Genomic DNA, 15,177 nt, shown 5'->3' with positions numbered 1-15,177 from the left:
AATCTGGTTGTTACAAATAATCACAAGCTGAACATGAGTCAGTATATCATGTTGTTGCAAGAGAGGCTACCATCATGCCTGGACACATAAGCAGAAATATAACCTGAAAAATGCCTGAAGGAATCATTTCACTCTCAGCATAGACAGAGACTGTGTCAAGTTTTAGGCATTGCACTTTAAGAAAAATACAAAATGCTGAGAAAGAAATGGAAAGCGAAAAGAAATGCTTTCTCTAAGGACAGATACAAAGAAAGACAACAGGAACTTTACAAAAGAATGGGAGAGAAACATGGTAAATGTAATCTACTAATGTGAACAGTTGTTGCAAAGAGGAAGAGAATGATCTGTTTGTCATGACCCTGGTAGACAGAATAAAAATCAATAGGCTTACATTGCAGCAAAATTCAGGCAAAAGGTAAGGAAAACCTCTYTACTGTCAAAGCAGCACTGGAAGAGCTTATCCGGGAAACTGTGGAGTCTCCTTCAATGACAATTTTAAAAAACAGTTTAGCCATCTCAGGAATGACACAGATAATCCTCTCTCAGACTAACAGAACTGTTGAGCTTGGAAGGGACCTTGAGAGATCATCGAGTCCAACACCCACCCCACTCAAAATCCCCCAAGCACTCAGGGTCTGTGAACATGAGACTTTCAGTTGTCTGAAGAAGGGCTCATCTARTTCTTCTTCCTGATCAGGCTGTCTATAGCAGACACCCTCTGCCACATCCCCCAGACYGGTCTGCCCACTAATCCTGACCCATAAGTTCTCAGCTGCTCCCTCACCTGTCCCCAGTCACTTCAAAGAGATACCCAGTCATGCTGATTTCCCAGAAAAGRTACAGGAGCTTTCCCCGTAAGAGCATCCCATAGGCACTTCCCTATTCACGCACACATGCTCAGAGTGACCCCCACTTCAGCCCTGTTTTGTTGACTATGAGGTTTCCTCTGTTCACATCACCCCAGACCATTTGCTTTCCATCCCTATCCATCACTTCTTCACTTGATTGTTTGCCATTCTCTCCCTCCATCATCATTCCTAACTTAAAGCTCTCTGTCTCAGGTTGGTCAGACTGTTGGCAAAGATACTTTTACTCACTTAGTTACATGGGTGCCATGTCTTTCAAGCAGTCATTGATCTTCAAAGAAGGTCCCAGGGTCATGGAAAACAAACCTTGTTGCCAACACCAGCTGCACAACCAATTGTTGGCCTGCAGRATCCATACAGTCCTCCTCAGGCCCATCCCCCACTCCCTGAAGGAGCTAGAAGAAACCACATGGGCCCTCATGCCCTTGGTCATCTCCTGCAGAGCCATTTAGTCAAGTCTGATGCTTTCCAGGTCTCCTCTGGCAATATCTGTGGTGTCCCCATGGTAGAGCAGCAGGGGATTGTAGTCTGAGGGCCAGATAAGCTTTTGCAGCTTCTCCACAATATCCCAAATGAGAGCTTTCAGCAAGAAGGAAAGCTCCCAAGGTGACATGTCAGGTCAGTAGCTGGGGCCTCCATCCCCATATAGGGAGTCTCCCACTACAACAATTGCTGCTTTCTTCCTCATGCTCCCATGTGGCTCAGGCTCAACCAGCACAGATGCTTCATTCAACAGCACTCCCASTTCCTCATCAGCTATAAGAGCAGTGAATCTGTTCCACAGCTGCAAGTCTTCAGGTGGAGCAGGAGTTTTCAATCTAGTGCCAGAAGTCACCCTCTTCCAGCCTTTGCTGTTGTAGGAGATTCCACTTTCCAACCTGATATGCACAAGCTCTGCCCCTCTGCTAGAGCTGGAAGTTCTGATTCTTGCAAAGGAGTAGGAGTACTATTTTGGTGTAGCAGCAGGATTCCCAAGAYGAACTCTTTAGCTCCCTACTAGCCCTCCTTGTCTATGACTCTGTGATGTTCTAGTTTGCAGATTTTCATGAGGTTGTTTCATTCGGTTAAGACTTTGATCAATTCTGAGGCCAAATGCCTCTACAAAATCGTCAGTCCCTGTATGTTGGCTTAGCTCTGAGGCATGAAACTGCTTTCCAGASTGTCTTGGCAGCTCAGCAGGTCTATGTGCTGGACTAATTCATGATTAATGCTAAATATTTCTTATTGATGCATGAAGGCAGATTAATTTTCATGGCTCATTTCAGTCAGCAGGAACAGTCCTTTGATGTGCAATCACAATTAAAAGTTACAAYAGTTTTATACCCCGGGAAAGCCAGCTTAGAATCTCACTAGATGTTTCTTGTGTAATATAAAGGAAGAGGGCTGGAGCACCTGCCCTAGGAGGAACGGCTGCGAGAGCTGGGCCTCTCCAGCCTGGGGAAGAGAAGACTGAGGGGGGATCTGATCAATGTGTGTAAGTACCTGAAGGGAGGGTGTCAAGGGGAYGGGGACAAACTCTTTTCAGTTGTCCCATGTGACAGGACAAGAAGCAATGGGCAGAAATTGAACTACAGGAAGTTCTGCCTGACCGTGAGGGGGAATTTCTTCCCCGTGAGAGTGACGGAGCACTGGCACAGGTTGCCCAGAGAGGTGGTGGAGTCTCCTTCTCTGGAGATCTTCAAGGCCCGCCTGGATGCAAGCCTGCCTACCACACTCTAGGTGACCCTGCTGAGCAGGGAGGTTGGACTAGATGATCTCCAGAGGTCCCTTCCAACCTTACTGATACYGATTCTAAGTATTTCTAAATGTTTCTGTCATCTTTGATGCTTTACATCGATAGCCACAAAAATACCTAGTTYACATTATTAACATTTGATTAGATCAAGKATTACTTAAGATAGTATTTTATTAAATAATATCTATTCATCAAAGTTCCACTCGTCTGTGGAAATATGTAGGTTTTCATGAAACGTGTAAGAGTGGWATATCCATGCATCTGATGATTAAGCAGTTCATGTGGAATATAGGAGACCCAGATGAAATTCTTGTCCTTCCTGAACCAGCCCCAGCCTTAACCTGTGCTTTTCCACCTCCCCGTGAGTACCATATTCACCTAGATGTTCGGTCAGATTCTTTAGCCCATTGAATACCTCCATCCATTCAYAGATGTACATCTCTAACAGAAATAAATAAGGAAATTCCTTCTCAGAATGGCTGATTTATTGATGATTAAAGCCTCCAGGGACATTATGAGAGGTTTAGATTCAAAAAAATTCAAACGATCTCTGTCAAATGCAAACCAAATATTGAAATCTTTTCCTATTTTGTGACACTGAATCTTGTTTTCCTTTCATCTCTCTCTATAAATATTTGAAGTATCATCAGTAACTGACAGCTGTTGTTGGAAGCGCATGCATCATTCAGCACTAGAGAGTTTACTTCACTTGTGGAGTGAGAAAAAGGAAAAACATTCTAGGGAAGTGAGAAGATTTGGAAATGTAGCAGAGAAGAAAAACAGCAGAGAGAAAAATAAATAAGGAGGCAAAGGCTGAAAATACCCCAGATTTAAAAAGACAGGAGGAACAGGCAAAGGGGATGAAGATGATCTAAGAGGTGTGGTATTCAGCCTGCCTRATTCAGATGGTATTCTGTCCAGTTTGAATCACCTAGCATTTAGTAACAACAGTATCAAGTTATACTTAAAATGCTGATGACAGATTATTTGTCATTGGTCACTGAAAAAATCTCTGACTCGAAAACATCTCTTGAGAGCTCTRTCTTTAATATTACAATAATCTGTGTTTTCCTACATTTTAGTTTTATGCTGATATTACAAAAAGACTGCAAGAGCCTGCAACAGTAGCCTCCCTTTAACTGTGACTTYGTGCTTCGCATGAACCATCRTCATAAAGGAGAAGGTTTCAGGAAGCTTGCAAAATCTAMGCGAGGAGAAAAAGCAAAGTTTCATAATTGCTTATCTCAGTTCAAAAAAATCATTGGCATTTTTTTACTGTGTTAATTTCAGTGACTCTCAGGYTCATTCTAAATGTTATCCAAAAAACACCTCTTCATCCTTTAGTTTTTCATCGTATTTTCACACTTCCTCTATTCATCATTTAAATCTGTAATTCCACCATAAACTTCTTTGGGGTACAATTTGCATAAGTTATTACATAAAATTTTATTCCTTTAACAGTGCATACAATTTCTTTAGAAGACCAGAAGTAACAGACTAGTGCAAGCACTYTCCTACAGTGAGTCACAGCTCCCATCTATGCACTTACTAATAGCAATACCCCATAAATWAGGATTTTGTGCAGACACTAATGGAGTATATATGGAAAAAATTACCATCTGGAGATAAGGTCAAAAGTAAAAGAGCCATTTCAGAAAGCAAGGAAAGAATGTCCAAAACAGTGATGAACACTGCAGTTTGCTAATTGCTTAATGTCATGTTGTAACTAGAACTAAAACTTTCACTGTTTTTGTGTAGAATAAAATGTATGTGGATTATATCATTGTACGCAGCAGAGTTTCCAGAGTAGGTTYGGGGTCAAGTGTGAATTGAGTTATTATTTTAGAAATTTGAAGAGCTAAGTGTCCCCCTCCTCCCTCCACCTACCCCCACCAGTACAGTTTTAACACATTTCATTTAAATTTCCATTTTTCCTCGTGACTCCCATTCTCCATTTTAGTCATACTGACATTTAGAGCTATGGGGTGTGTGTGGGGGGGTAAGCTCAGATTGCATACCAAAGAAGTTGTTGGTATGTGCATAACAAAGTGTATGAGTAAATTACATATAAGCACAGAAATTCATATATTTAAATTTCAAACATGCCTCAGTGCTTTGCTGGACTGGTATACTAGCAAATTTTCTGTGTTAATAAGCCATATTGTACAAGCAGTAATTTTTTTACAAACAAAATAAGGCATTCTTTTTCCACCAACCTGTATCTGAAGTACCACCAAATCTCCATCAAGGGTACTCTTCATCGGCAGCATTTTGAAACACAATTCAATTTGTCTCTTTTTCTCAGCTACTTTCATCTTCAGAAATCTGATTTTTTCATCCATGGCCTGCATCTCAATTTCTCCATTTCTACACATCATCTCTTGCAAATTTATCTTATCATATAAAATGCATACTTCTTCTTCTCTAGTTCTGAGCAGAACACCACTGCAATAAGCCCAAAATGGAAAGGTAAAATTTTAAATTGTTTGACTGATATTCAATGTACCCCTTTCAAGAACATAACTAGCAAACCTGAAAGGTAGTAATAACTTGGTGTATAAAGATTTCACAAATACTATTTTAATATCATGTAAACAGGTGAAATAATTAATAAGTAACAAAATACTCATATTCTGAAATTGAAGAACATACAATTGCAAAGGTTCCTTTGGTTTCTCATATCTTTTAATGCTTTTCTGGTCTTCCATAGCAKTAATTTTGAAAAATGCACAGTTTAAAATCTTCAGCATTTTTGTAATTTTTATAMTCTGTGCACAAAATGCACAATGTACAAACAGAACAGGAGGCCACAAGCTCTTGGGACATTCAGTAGGCAAGTTGTCAAGTTGCCATCGTTTCGRATGACGATTCTGAAGAATGAACACCATCACCAACGGAGAAACAGCAAACACCTCAAACGCACAGCACCGCTGACGGCTGCAGTGAGGCAGCCCTCCAGCACTCCTCATTACAAGCGATCATAATTTGAAAAATATTGTTGATTCATGAATACAAGCCAAAGCATATGTGACTAACGGTTGGCCTGTTCAGGGTTATTTTCAAAATTAAACATATTACATCCATTTTATACTTATACCTCTCATTTTGTTGCTGAAGAGCCTTTTCATATTTTTTGCGTAGTTGTACAATTTCTTCTTCAATACAGGTGATCATATTTGTAAGTCTGCCAAGATCCAGCAACTGTTGCTCTTTCTTTTCTTTCATCTCATGCACAGTTTGCACAATTTTGTAATAATCATTTCTGAGACTGTCTTTAATTGCTACATTATTTGCATTCTTCAGGCGRTGTCTCTGCAGTTTTCTTTATCACAACAGAAAAGTAGGACAGCTTTTAGTCCTTTCAATTCAATAAATACAGCAGAGCTTAAACCAATTCCTCAGATATACAAAGGCTCTCCTATGTCACTCTAGTGCTTCACAGAAGAATTAAGAGGTAGAAACTCTCTCTGGGAACAGCTTGTCCATACAAGCTCTTTTCAACTTGAATAGAACTGGATTAATGCCTAAGGAAAATGCTATAAACASAGCACTGCATTGCAGCTATTTTCTTCTTTAATGGGGACCCTAAAGAGCCWTAAGAAATAAAGTTCAAGTGTAGCAGTACAAACTGCAATGCAAATTCTTAATGTGCAGAAATCCTGTCCTTTTCTTTTTTTAAGCAGTAATATTTAAATACTATCATGGTTATAATTCAAAGCTCTCCACATTTATTATCTATAAGCAACAAACATATTACCACATTCTCATGAGAAAGGAACTCATCAGTCTCCCTGCTTTTCCGATGAGAAAGAAAACACAGCAAAAAGATGAGCGGCAAAATCACATGATAGATCCATAAARGCATCCATGCTAGTATCTAGATGATAGACCCTTACTTAAAAGAATTGTTACTTAAATAATTAATCAAAATGATTACTTTTTTTGTTGCCACATGTATCATTCATTTGCTAACAACATGGAATTTAGAATCAGTTCATTTGCTCTGCAGCAAGYATCACTTCTTGATCAAGACCCTGCTTTATCTATACAGGGAAGATATTAATCTCAACACAGAAAAGAGAGACTGAAAGAGGAAGCATGGTCTCCTGTTCAAATACAGAACTACAGATGAAATACCCTGCCTCATGTCCTTGATTCTTTCATGAAACTGTTCAATCATTCTGTGCAAAGCAGAGAGCGTCTTTCTGCCTCATTTCCCCCTGTGTGTACAGGGAAATGAGCACTTTCCCCTTCCACAGGGTTTTATTGAATTGAATTAGCCTTTGTTAAGCAAGTTTCCGTGAAAGAATGACGGTACTACAGAAACACAAAATATTATGAAATATTTGATGAAAATCTTTTATCTTGTTTGGACTGATACTCTGTCTCCTAAACTGCCCAGGTTGCAGGTAAGCCATAGATACTAAACTGTATTACTGAGATTACACCTATTTTCAATAGGCTACAGAATTACTGAWAATTCAGTTTTAGCTAGTTTTAAATCCAGGTGTATAGAGATTGAAATGCCTGATGGAGCTGTACTATGATAGGGTGATGTGCAATAAYTGGATATCTCTGATATCCAGACAATATATATTTGCCTTATTAATCTTTTTTTCTTCTCCTCTCACCCGTATTTGATTGGGAAAGCCTCACAAATTTTAGGACAGAACATCAGCTTGTGCAACTCAACAAAATCATATAAATCAGCGAAGGTCTACTCCTTTTCTAGCTAGCTCCAGCACGACTTCAGAACCAAGCTACACAGGGTTTCACAATACACTTTGGGTGAACATATCCCAAATGCATTCTTGAGTTCAGTTGCGCAATTTTTTGGCACCAGAAAAACAAGTTTGGGGCAAACCAAATTATTTGTAAACTCAGTTTTYGCTGTGCTGTTTTGTATATACAATTAACTATTTGCAGACATGTCAGTTTAGCTATCCTACTTTCCAAACTACCAATTTCCGAGCAATTGCCATTCTATCATCTGCATTGTCCAGTTGCACCAAGCAGAATATCATCACTAGCATGCCTGCAAAAAGACATCTGCACTAAATAATGGTCTAGAAAAATATATAGTCAAATGTACCAACTGTTCCTCCTCATCCTCTTTGTCAGGTATCTAACCTTTTGCTTTGATGGAAATTGCCTGGAATTTGAAACTATGTTTTGCTTATTCTGAAATAAATATCCCATAAACTTCAATTTGAAGTTGAACTAAGAAACTCACTTTATTCCAGCTTAATAATTAGGCAGCCACATTATTAGTGTCTAACGACTCATTTAATACATGGTATCATGCAGCAGTCTGTTGTGGACTTGAATAGGTATTGGGTCTCTTTTTGTTTAAGGATAAGTGAGTATGAGTGCAACAGTGTTGTCCACATCACATGTAACAGCATGTTAATTCAGAAGTTAAAAAGCTCAAAAACTGTGATGCAAAGGAAATACAATGAGAGTTTCTCCYTCTAAGGTGACAGAGTAACCAGACAAACTTCAAAGACATTTCAGTGCTATGCAGTGATGCCCAAGCTAGTTTTCAATCATAAAATATTGGAACAGATTATATAAGGGTGTTGCAAAATTTCTTTGTTTGGATCAGGTTTTAAAAATCAGCATAATAACTATCAAGGATGATAGTCACACTAGCCATATTTGAAGTTGAACTAGTTATCTCTTAAGACTCCTTCTGATCTTACATCTCTATATTTGTGAGCTACAGCTTACTTTAAAACTCACCTTTCCCTGATTATAGCAGTGTTCCTTAAATTTTCTACCTCATTTGCTAGCAATTTTAYCCTGTCTTTTATCTCAGTTGTTTTCTGCTGAGCAGCATGCACCAAATTTACACATTTATTCCTTTCATTTCGGATAACATCATACATTTTAGCAAATCCTTGGAGTCTGAAAAAATGAAAGTGTGAAGRAAATAATTATTGTGATTTTTACGCATATATCATTTAAACAAAAATTGCCTTAAAAAGTGTTATTTCATCTAATGTATTATTGTTATTTTCTTACTGTTTTTGAACTTCTCTTTTCCTCTTTTTATGCTCTCTTATTTCTAGATCCTTTCTTTTTATTTCTGTAATCATATTTTGGAGTCTTATCTGAAATTTAAATAGAATTAAATGAACACTTTAGACATTTCAAAGATCTTCAAAGAAATGACACAGAAAAGCCATTCCTCTTRGATGAGGAAGAAACAGTGAGATGAGGTTATTCTAAAAACTTACTCTAGTTATAAGAAAATAGTTTTACTGCGTAGAATATTAATGAAAGAATGAGCATGAAATGTGAAGGAGAAAATTTTGGTAGCAGCACTAGAGAACACAATCTTTCTATATTTCTTAATTCAGCAATGACTGCCAACAATATCATTAATGATTTGATGCTGCATCTTAAAACGCTCAGTCCCTTCTCTCCGGGTTCTGCGGCTTCTATYAATCAGCCTCTCAGTTCCATTGCAGTACAATTATTTGGTATATCTACCACTGAAGTTGTACTTTGAATTTCTGGTGGTTAAGAAATATTTTTTTCAAATGAGGTTTCTTCTTTAGTGTTTTCTAGCTCTTGAGCATTGACTGATGACTGAGTAGAATGGTACATTTACAGGTACCTCTGTGCTTGCGGTCCTTGGTAGCCYCATGTCGCTAACCAGCAACGGACAGGCCTTTTCTCCCTCTTCCTTGCAGGAGGAGACAGGTATTAGAAAAAGCTGGGGCTGTTGGGGTGCCACACCTGGCATRTGTGTTTGTTAATTAATCTGAATTACTTATGCTTTTTGATCTATTTATGGATTCATTTTTACTGAAGCTGCAAAGCTGGAAATGCTTGTTTACTCTAATTTTATATATTGTCAAAGAATCCCAAAGTGCTAGATGGGTAGCTTGCTAATTTATTAGAATATAGACAAACAGTTGTGGGAGAGTAAATAATTTGTTCACAGATACAAATCTGGTATTTGTACAAACTGTGGACCACCACAGCACATACRTAATATTATAATACCAGTAAATTGCAGATATTAAAATACCAGCAAACGCAGTGACTAGTTAGTAGGAAATGTTTTCTTTCCCTCTTTCTTCAAATKAAGATCATGATCGATATCCTGAAATGAGTCAACAAAATAAAGACTTGTGCCTCTTCTTGGAATGAGTAGCAGTTCAGTTTATCTTCCAGCATTCATATATTTGGAAAATAAAATGCATCACTGTTGTACTTCAGAGAATCTCAGCTGAGGTTATCTCCTTTTCTGTCTCTTTCTTTCAGAATTGTTCATTTTATTTTCTACGCTTGAAAGAAAATATCCTTTGAAATATTTTATTTCATTGTGACATGATGATATTTTAATATAATATTATGCTGCATCATAAGTTGCCAATAAAAWAATACAACATTATATGAGCTCCACATGTTGTGATCGAACTCCAAAGTAAAGCGGGAAATGAGAAAATCTTCTCATATAAGGCTTTCCTCATCAGTAATTTAATTTCTCCAGCTCTTACTTAGAAAAGTAGTCCCGTTATCTGAGAATTTTTTTACCTGGGCTTTCCGAACATCCTTAGATTTCTGTTCCCTCTCTTCAAGTTTCAGCCAAGTTAGACGTGCAAGTCTGGATAGCTCATCTCTGCATTGCTCCTGCTCCTTGAAAAGCCGGCCTTCTTCAGCAATACATTCTTCTAATGTGTGGGCATCCGTATTTGATAGGATTTTCTAAATGAAAATCAAATTCAATTCCTTATGCATTGCTGCATCAGTGTTGGCAAATCCAGAGTTTGAAATACTCTGTGTTTATCTGCAAAGTACACATCCATACAATCTACATGGATTTTAAAAAATAAATAAAAATATTGCCTTAAAAATACTGACTGAAACACCATGCACAATCCCTAAAATAACATGCCAAAATATTTTATCATCTAGAAACACTTCTGTTTGATGGTCTAGCAAGCCTTTCAGTTACTGAATGTAAAAGTAACAAAATCAGAGCATGCAGCAATCCATGCTACGAAAGTTTGGAAAACATGCTTTATAATAAGAACATCCAAGAGCTTTGTTTCTTTAAATCAAGATTAAGAGATAACTGGGTAAGAGTTTCTGTAACCATATAGTGAACAGAAGTTTGATAACAAATTTTATAAGTCAGTAGTCAAAAATATTGCAAGATCAAACAACTGAAAGCTAAAGCTAGACAAATTCAAACAATAAAAACTCACACATTGTTTTACATGGATTAACCATTGAAACAACTTACCAGGAACTGTGTCGACTCTCCCTCAATGGCAATTTTTAAATCAAGATTGGATTTTTCTAAAAGATATGCTGTAGTTCAAAGAAGAATTAATTCAGGGCACTCCTGTGATCTGTGTTATATTGGAGGTCAGACTAAATGACCAGAATGGCTCCTTCTGGCTTTATATATAATCTTTGCACAATCCTACTCTCAAGTCTTACATGCCCATTGTACATGGGGGGGGGGCACTGAGCTTTCACAGTAGGACCCCAGTTTTATGTCTCAACTGAGCCAAGTGTCTAAACACCTATTAGAGCTGTTGGGGAGTTAGTCAATACAGTCAGTGGTCTCTGAAGAGTTATTTGCTCTACCCAGCATAGGCTAAGCTCTTCAGCATGAGGCTCTCCAGGCTCCACTGACTGCGTGACTAGATCGGTATTGACTATCCTGGCAGATTAGATACATATCCCTTAAACACACTGAGCCATGTAGATGTCTAATGCCTATGTATTAAAACACAMGCTGAGTCCCACCCAATAAGTCTAATGAATTCAAAGACAGAACAAAAATAAAATAGATATGAAGATACGTAGAAGGTAYGGTATAATCACTGTCTTAAATCTATTGCTTCTTATGAAGTCAATCGTATAGTGGCAAGTATGAATACTCTCATCATCAATACACTTGCATTTCCACATACATTTGACAGTGTGTAGACAGGCATATACAAATGACAAAACTGTGAAGGTGAAAAATTATAATGTGGAAATGCTGGTTTGTCTTTGTTTCAACAAAACACTGTGCCGCATCCAAAGATACCCATCACATCTCTACTGTTAATGCATCTTATAACATTCAGAAAAACATAAACTAGGAAACATATTTGCTTTCTACCTTCCATTATATGACCAATTAGCTGGAAAAATGTTTTTCATATATGACAAATAAGTAACTTTCAAAACTGAGCAAATATTATTGCAGGTTTTCTCACCAGAAAGATGCAGCTAGAAACTCTAAGCAATTCTTTTACAAAAAAAGTTCTTCTGTTCTTAAGTTTCAAAACCAGCTATTACTTGAAAAAAAAGAGAAAACAGAATTCATCACCTGTTCAGCTAAACTTCTCTTCTTCATTTCGATTTCCTTCTGTAGTTCTCGTCTTCTTTCTAATAACGGTACGTTGTTTTTAGGGATAGTTTCTGCCTACAAAAGTAAGTTAGGCACACTGAATGATGCAAGTGAAGCATATGAAAAATGCAAAACACAGACAATCTTTTTCAAGTGGTTAGATACACTAAAAAACACTTTCTGTCTTGTTACAACAACTAAGACTTCCTAAGACTCCTTGGTCATAGAGTAGAGATCCTCAACAATATATGGAAGTTTCTCAAGTATTTCTCGTAAGAATTTAACTATAAAGCCTAAATTTTAGCTATAAAGCCCAGTTTCAGCCAATACTGAATTTACAAGTGTTTTTCTGCAACCAAATTATAATAAATTACAAAAAGCAACTAAGTGAAGATATCATCTTCCAAATTCACAGATTTTCTGAATGAGATTCTGACCTTACTGAAAGAAAAAAAAAAAGGTTTACCACTGACTTTAGTAGGATTTCACATCTGTGTGGATTTGATGTCATATTTTTTACTTAGAGTTATTGAAATAAGATTTTACTGTTTCCTCCTTAGCCTTGAGAGAGTCAAAATAAACAACAGAGCCAATTATGAACTACTTCTTTTTGTTATGGGAAAAGTAGTTATTCAGTCAGATAGTAAAATTAAATGTGGAGAAGCAGACATACTAGACACTACTTTCAGATCACAATATATCTCAATAATTCCAGTAAAAATATTTCTGTGATATAACTTGTAAGACAAAACATTATCCTGGCCTCAGAGTGACTAATTTCACTTGAAAATTCTTTACTGTTATAGATAAGCAAGAAATAAATATACTAGCTTAACTGTGCAGGCATACATTTCCTGCCCATAGTTGCAAATGTGTAATTCATGCATGCAGAGAAAAAAAMCATATTAGATGCCACATGTGGAAGCTATACAAAGAAAGTACACTCAGCCCCGAAGTGTCCCTCTCTGAACATAACCAGATGTTAGATTTCAAAACACTACACTTTAATACATATATAATGAGATGTTTTGCACTTGTGAAATGTTTTTTACTTCAGATTCTGCGATAATATAAAAYGGGATGTGATCCTAACCTTAATGGAAAGGGAAACATGAGGCACAGTAAAGGTCAAAACTTAGGTTACTTTGGTTTTAGATGCTAACTCTAAAGCAGCTTTGATTTGACTTAGATTTGCTGGAAGTTCAATAAAACATATTCCAAGCAAGTTATTTTCACTTTTGTGGAGGAAGCAAGCATGACATGACTACGGAGCACGCGTCAGTTATCACTCCTGCTGCACGAGAGGCTGCCGCGTCCGTACACCTCCACGTTTTCAAGGGCTGATTCGCAAGATGCCATCAAGTTCTTGAGTCTAAAAGTAGAAAGCTCCTACAAACATCTTTAATCCATTAAGGACTTTTGTTGACATAAGACAAGCCTAAACTTAGGCACTTTTGGCTGTCTTTCCGCTGGATCGACGGAGAAGTGCGAGCACGGGAAGGAGGAGCATTGCTGCCCGGGGCTGGCCGCAGCCAGAGCGGCCAGGCCTCTTTCACCCAGAATGCCAGTGTTTAGCAATAGCTGACCTTTCACAACTTACTAAGAAGAAAAACACATTTGAAGGAAGTGTTCRTGTAATTTCCTTATTCTAGAAACTATTCATTCTGCATGTAGCACGTGACTTAAAGTAAGAGAAATCTGGGGAAACAACTGATGTCCTGTTGTTTCTGCAAACATATCTTTATATTAGCTCTTAATTCAGTMAAATGGGAACTCCAACTATTTTAGTGTTAAAATATCTTAACCTTTTCCAGGTTTGCTCCTAAGTTTCCAAATAATTTAAAATAGTTTTAAGATAGCAAGAGCAGTAGAATGCAACTCTTGTCTTTCACACTCCAACAYTGCTTTTGAACTGATGATGCTGCAGAAGGGGGGTGATTTCACATTTGCTTTTCTAAAGGGAACTGCAGAAGACACAGGAGGAGAGGATGGACTAAAGCAACTATACTGCCARGGCCTGTTTAAGTTACGGTAGCATCTAATGACTGCAAGATTAAAATACTGCTTGGACTTCCAGTTATATTTCACCTGGCATTTCCCTCCCCCCGAGCTCACGACGCTGTGACCCGCGGGGCACTCGCCGGTCACATCCACGCATACAGCAGAAGCACGTGCGTGCACCACTGGGATCCTCTGCGCCACCACCAGACCTTGCAGGTCTCGTTCCACGTCTTTGGACCTCGCACACCGCATCGAGGGGCTGGGTTGGGATTTCACCCAAGACAGTGAACTTCAACCACAGCTGTCAGTGAGTTATGGCAGTTTGATTATAAGATTACATGTTTTTGAACAACTGTTCAAAACAATTCTCCTTTCAGGAATATTTCCTCAATAGGAACACAGAAAAAAAAAATCCACAGTTTCTCCTGCTTGATATTGGATAGACACTCAGTAGGAGCTTTAAGGCCAAAATCTGGAATATGACCCAGCCCATTAATCATTATTTCAGGAAGTTCAGCCTAAAATCTTTTTCTGTAGATATAGAGGATTTTTTCCACCCATATGGGCTTCTATTATCAGGTGGTTAATTACAGATGTGAATTTGGAGGAAAATTCAACTTCATTTTTAAATAGGAAGAAATGAGAAAGAATGTTTCATGCAATCATATTAAACATTATTGAATAATATTTTGAATTTTATGAATAGTAAAGCTACGTATGTGTGGTTTTTAATGTAATGAAATTGTTTTTTTAAAAAAAAACTTTACAGTGATATAAGTAAGATTTATTTTCTGCACTGAATTGCTTAGAAGGACCAGGAGAAATTGCAACGATATTGTATCGAGTTAGGAAACATCAACTGCTTACACCTTTAATAATTAATAAATTATTCTCCTGTGAAAAGCATTTACTTGTCTAAGCAAGATAAATTTTATAAGACTGACTTACAACCTACACAAAGCAAGGAGCCAATGTAGGAGAAAAGTTAGAAAACAGACAGTTGAGCAGCCAGTAATGAGAGAAAGAGGATATAAAGGAATCCCAGACAAAGTAAATTTTTAAGAAAGATTTGGCAAGGAAAGGTTTGGAATAGATAAGTAGAATGAGACTGCCCTTTAACAGCAGCATAGTAGAAGACRCAAAACAGAAGAAAGAAAAGCAGTATGGAAACAGCAATGGGAGAAATACTGATAAAGAAATGAAGCAGAAAA

General features: G+C 37.6%; 1 protein-coding gene across 2 annotated transcripts in view; it reads right to left on the bottom strand.

Annotated features, from left to right (window-relative positions):
* The window catches only part of CCDC146 (coiled-coil domain containing 146), an 81,162-nt gene that overhangs the window by 7,161 nt on the left and 58,824 nt on the right, over positions 1-15,177 (bottom strand). For both annotated transcript variants that reach the window (XM_085298592.1, XM_085298602.1), the window contains 6 exons: positions 11,945-12,040; positions 10,150-10,320; positions 8,626-8,714; positions 8,344-8,508; positions 5,699-5,923; positions 4,818-5,046 (listed from right to left, as the gene is read on the bottom strand). In XM_085298592.1, coding sequence (XP_085154718.1) covers positions 4,818-5,046; positions 5,699-5,923; positions 8,344-8,508; positions 8,626-8,714; positions 10,150-10,320; positions 11,945-12,040 — 975 coding nt within the window. The remainder of the gene's footprint in view (positions 1-4,817; positions 5,047-5,698; positions 5,924-8,343; positions 8,509-8,625; positions 8,715-10,149; positions 10,321-11,944; positions 12,041-15,177) is intronic.

The sequence above is a fragment of the Rhea americana genome, unplaced genomic scaffold (assembly GCF_003343005.1).
Source record: "Rhea americana isolate MKP2758 unplaced genomic scaffold, rheAme1 scaffold_1, whole genome shotgun sequence".
NCBI classification, from domain to species: Eukaryota; Metazoa; Chordata; class Aves; order Rheiformes; family Rheidae; genus Rhea; species Rhea americana.
This window is presented reverse-complemented; position numbering and strand designations above follow the sequence as displayed.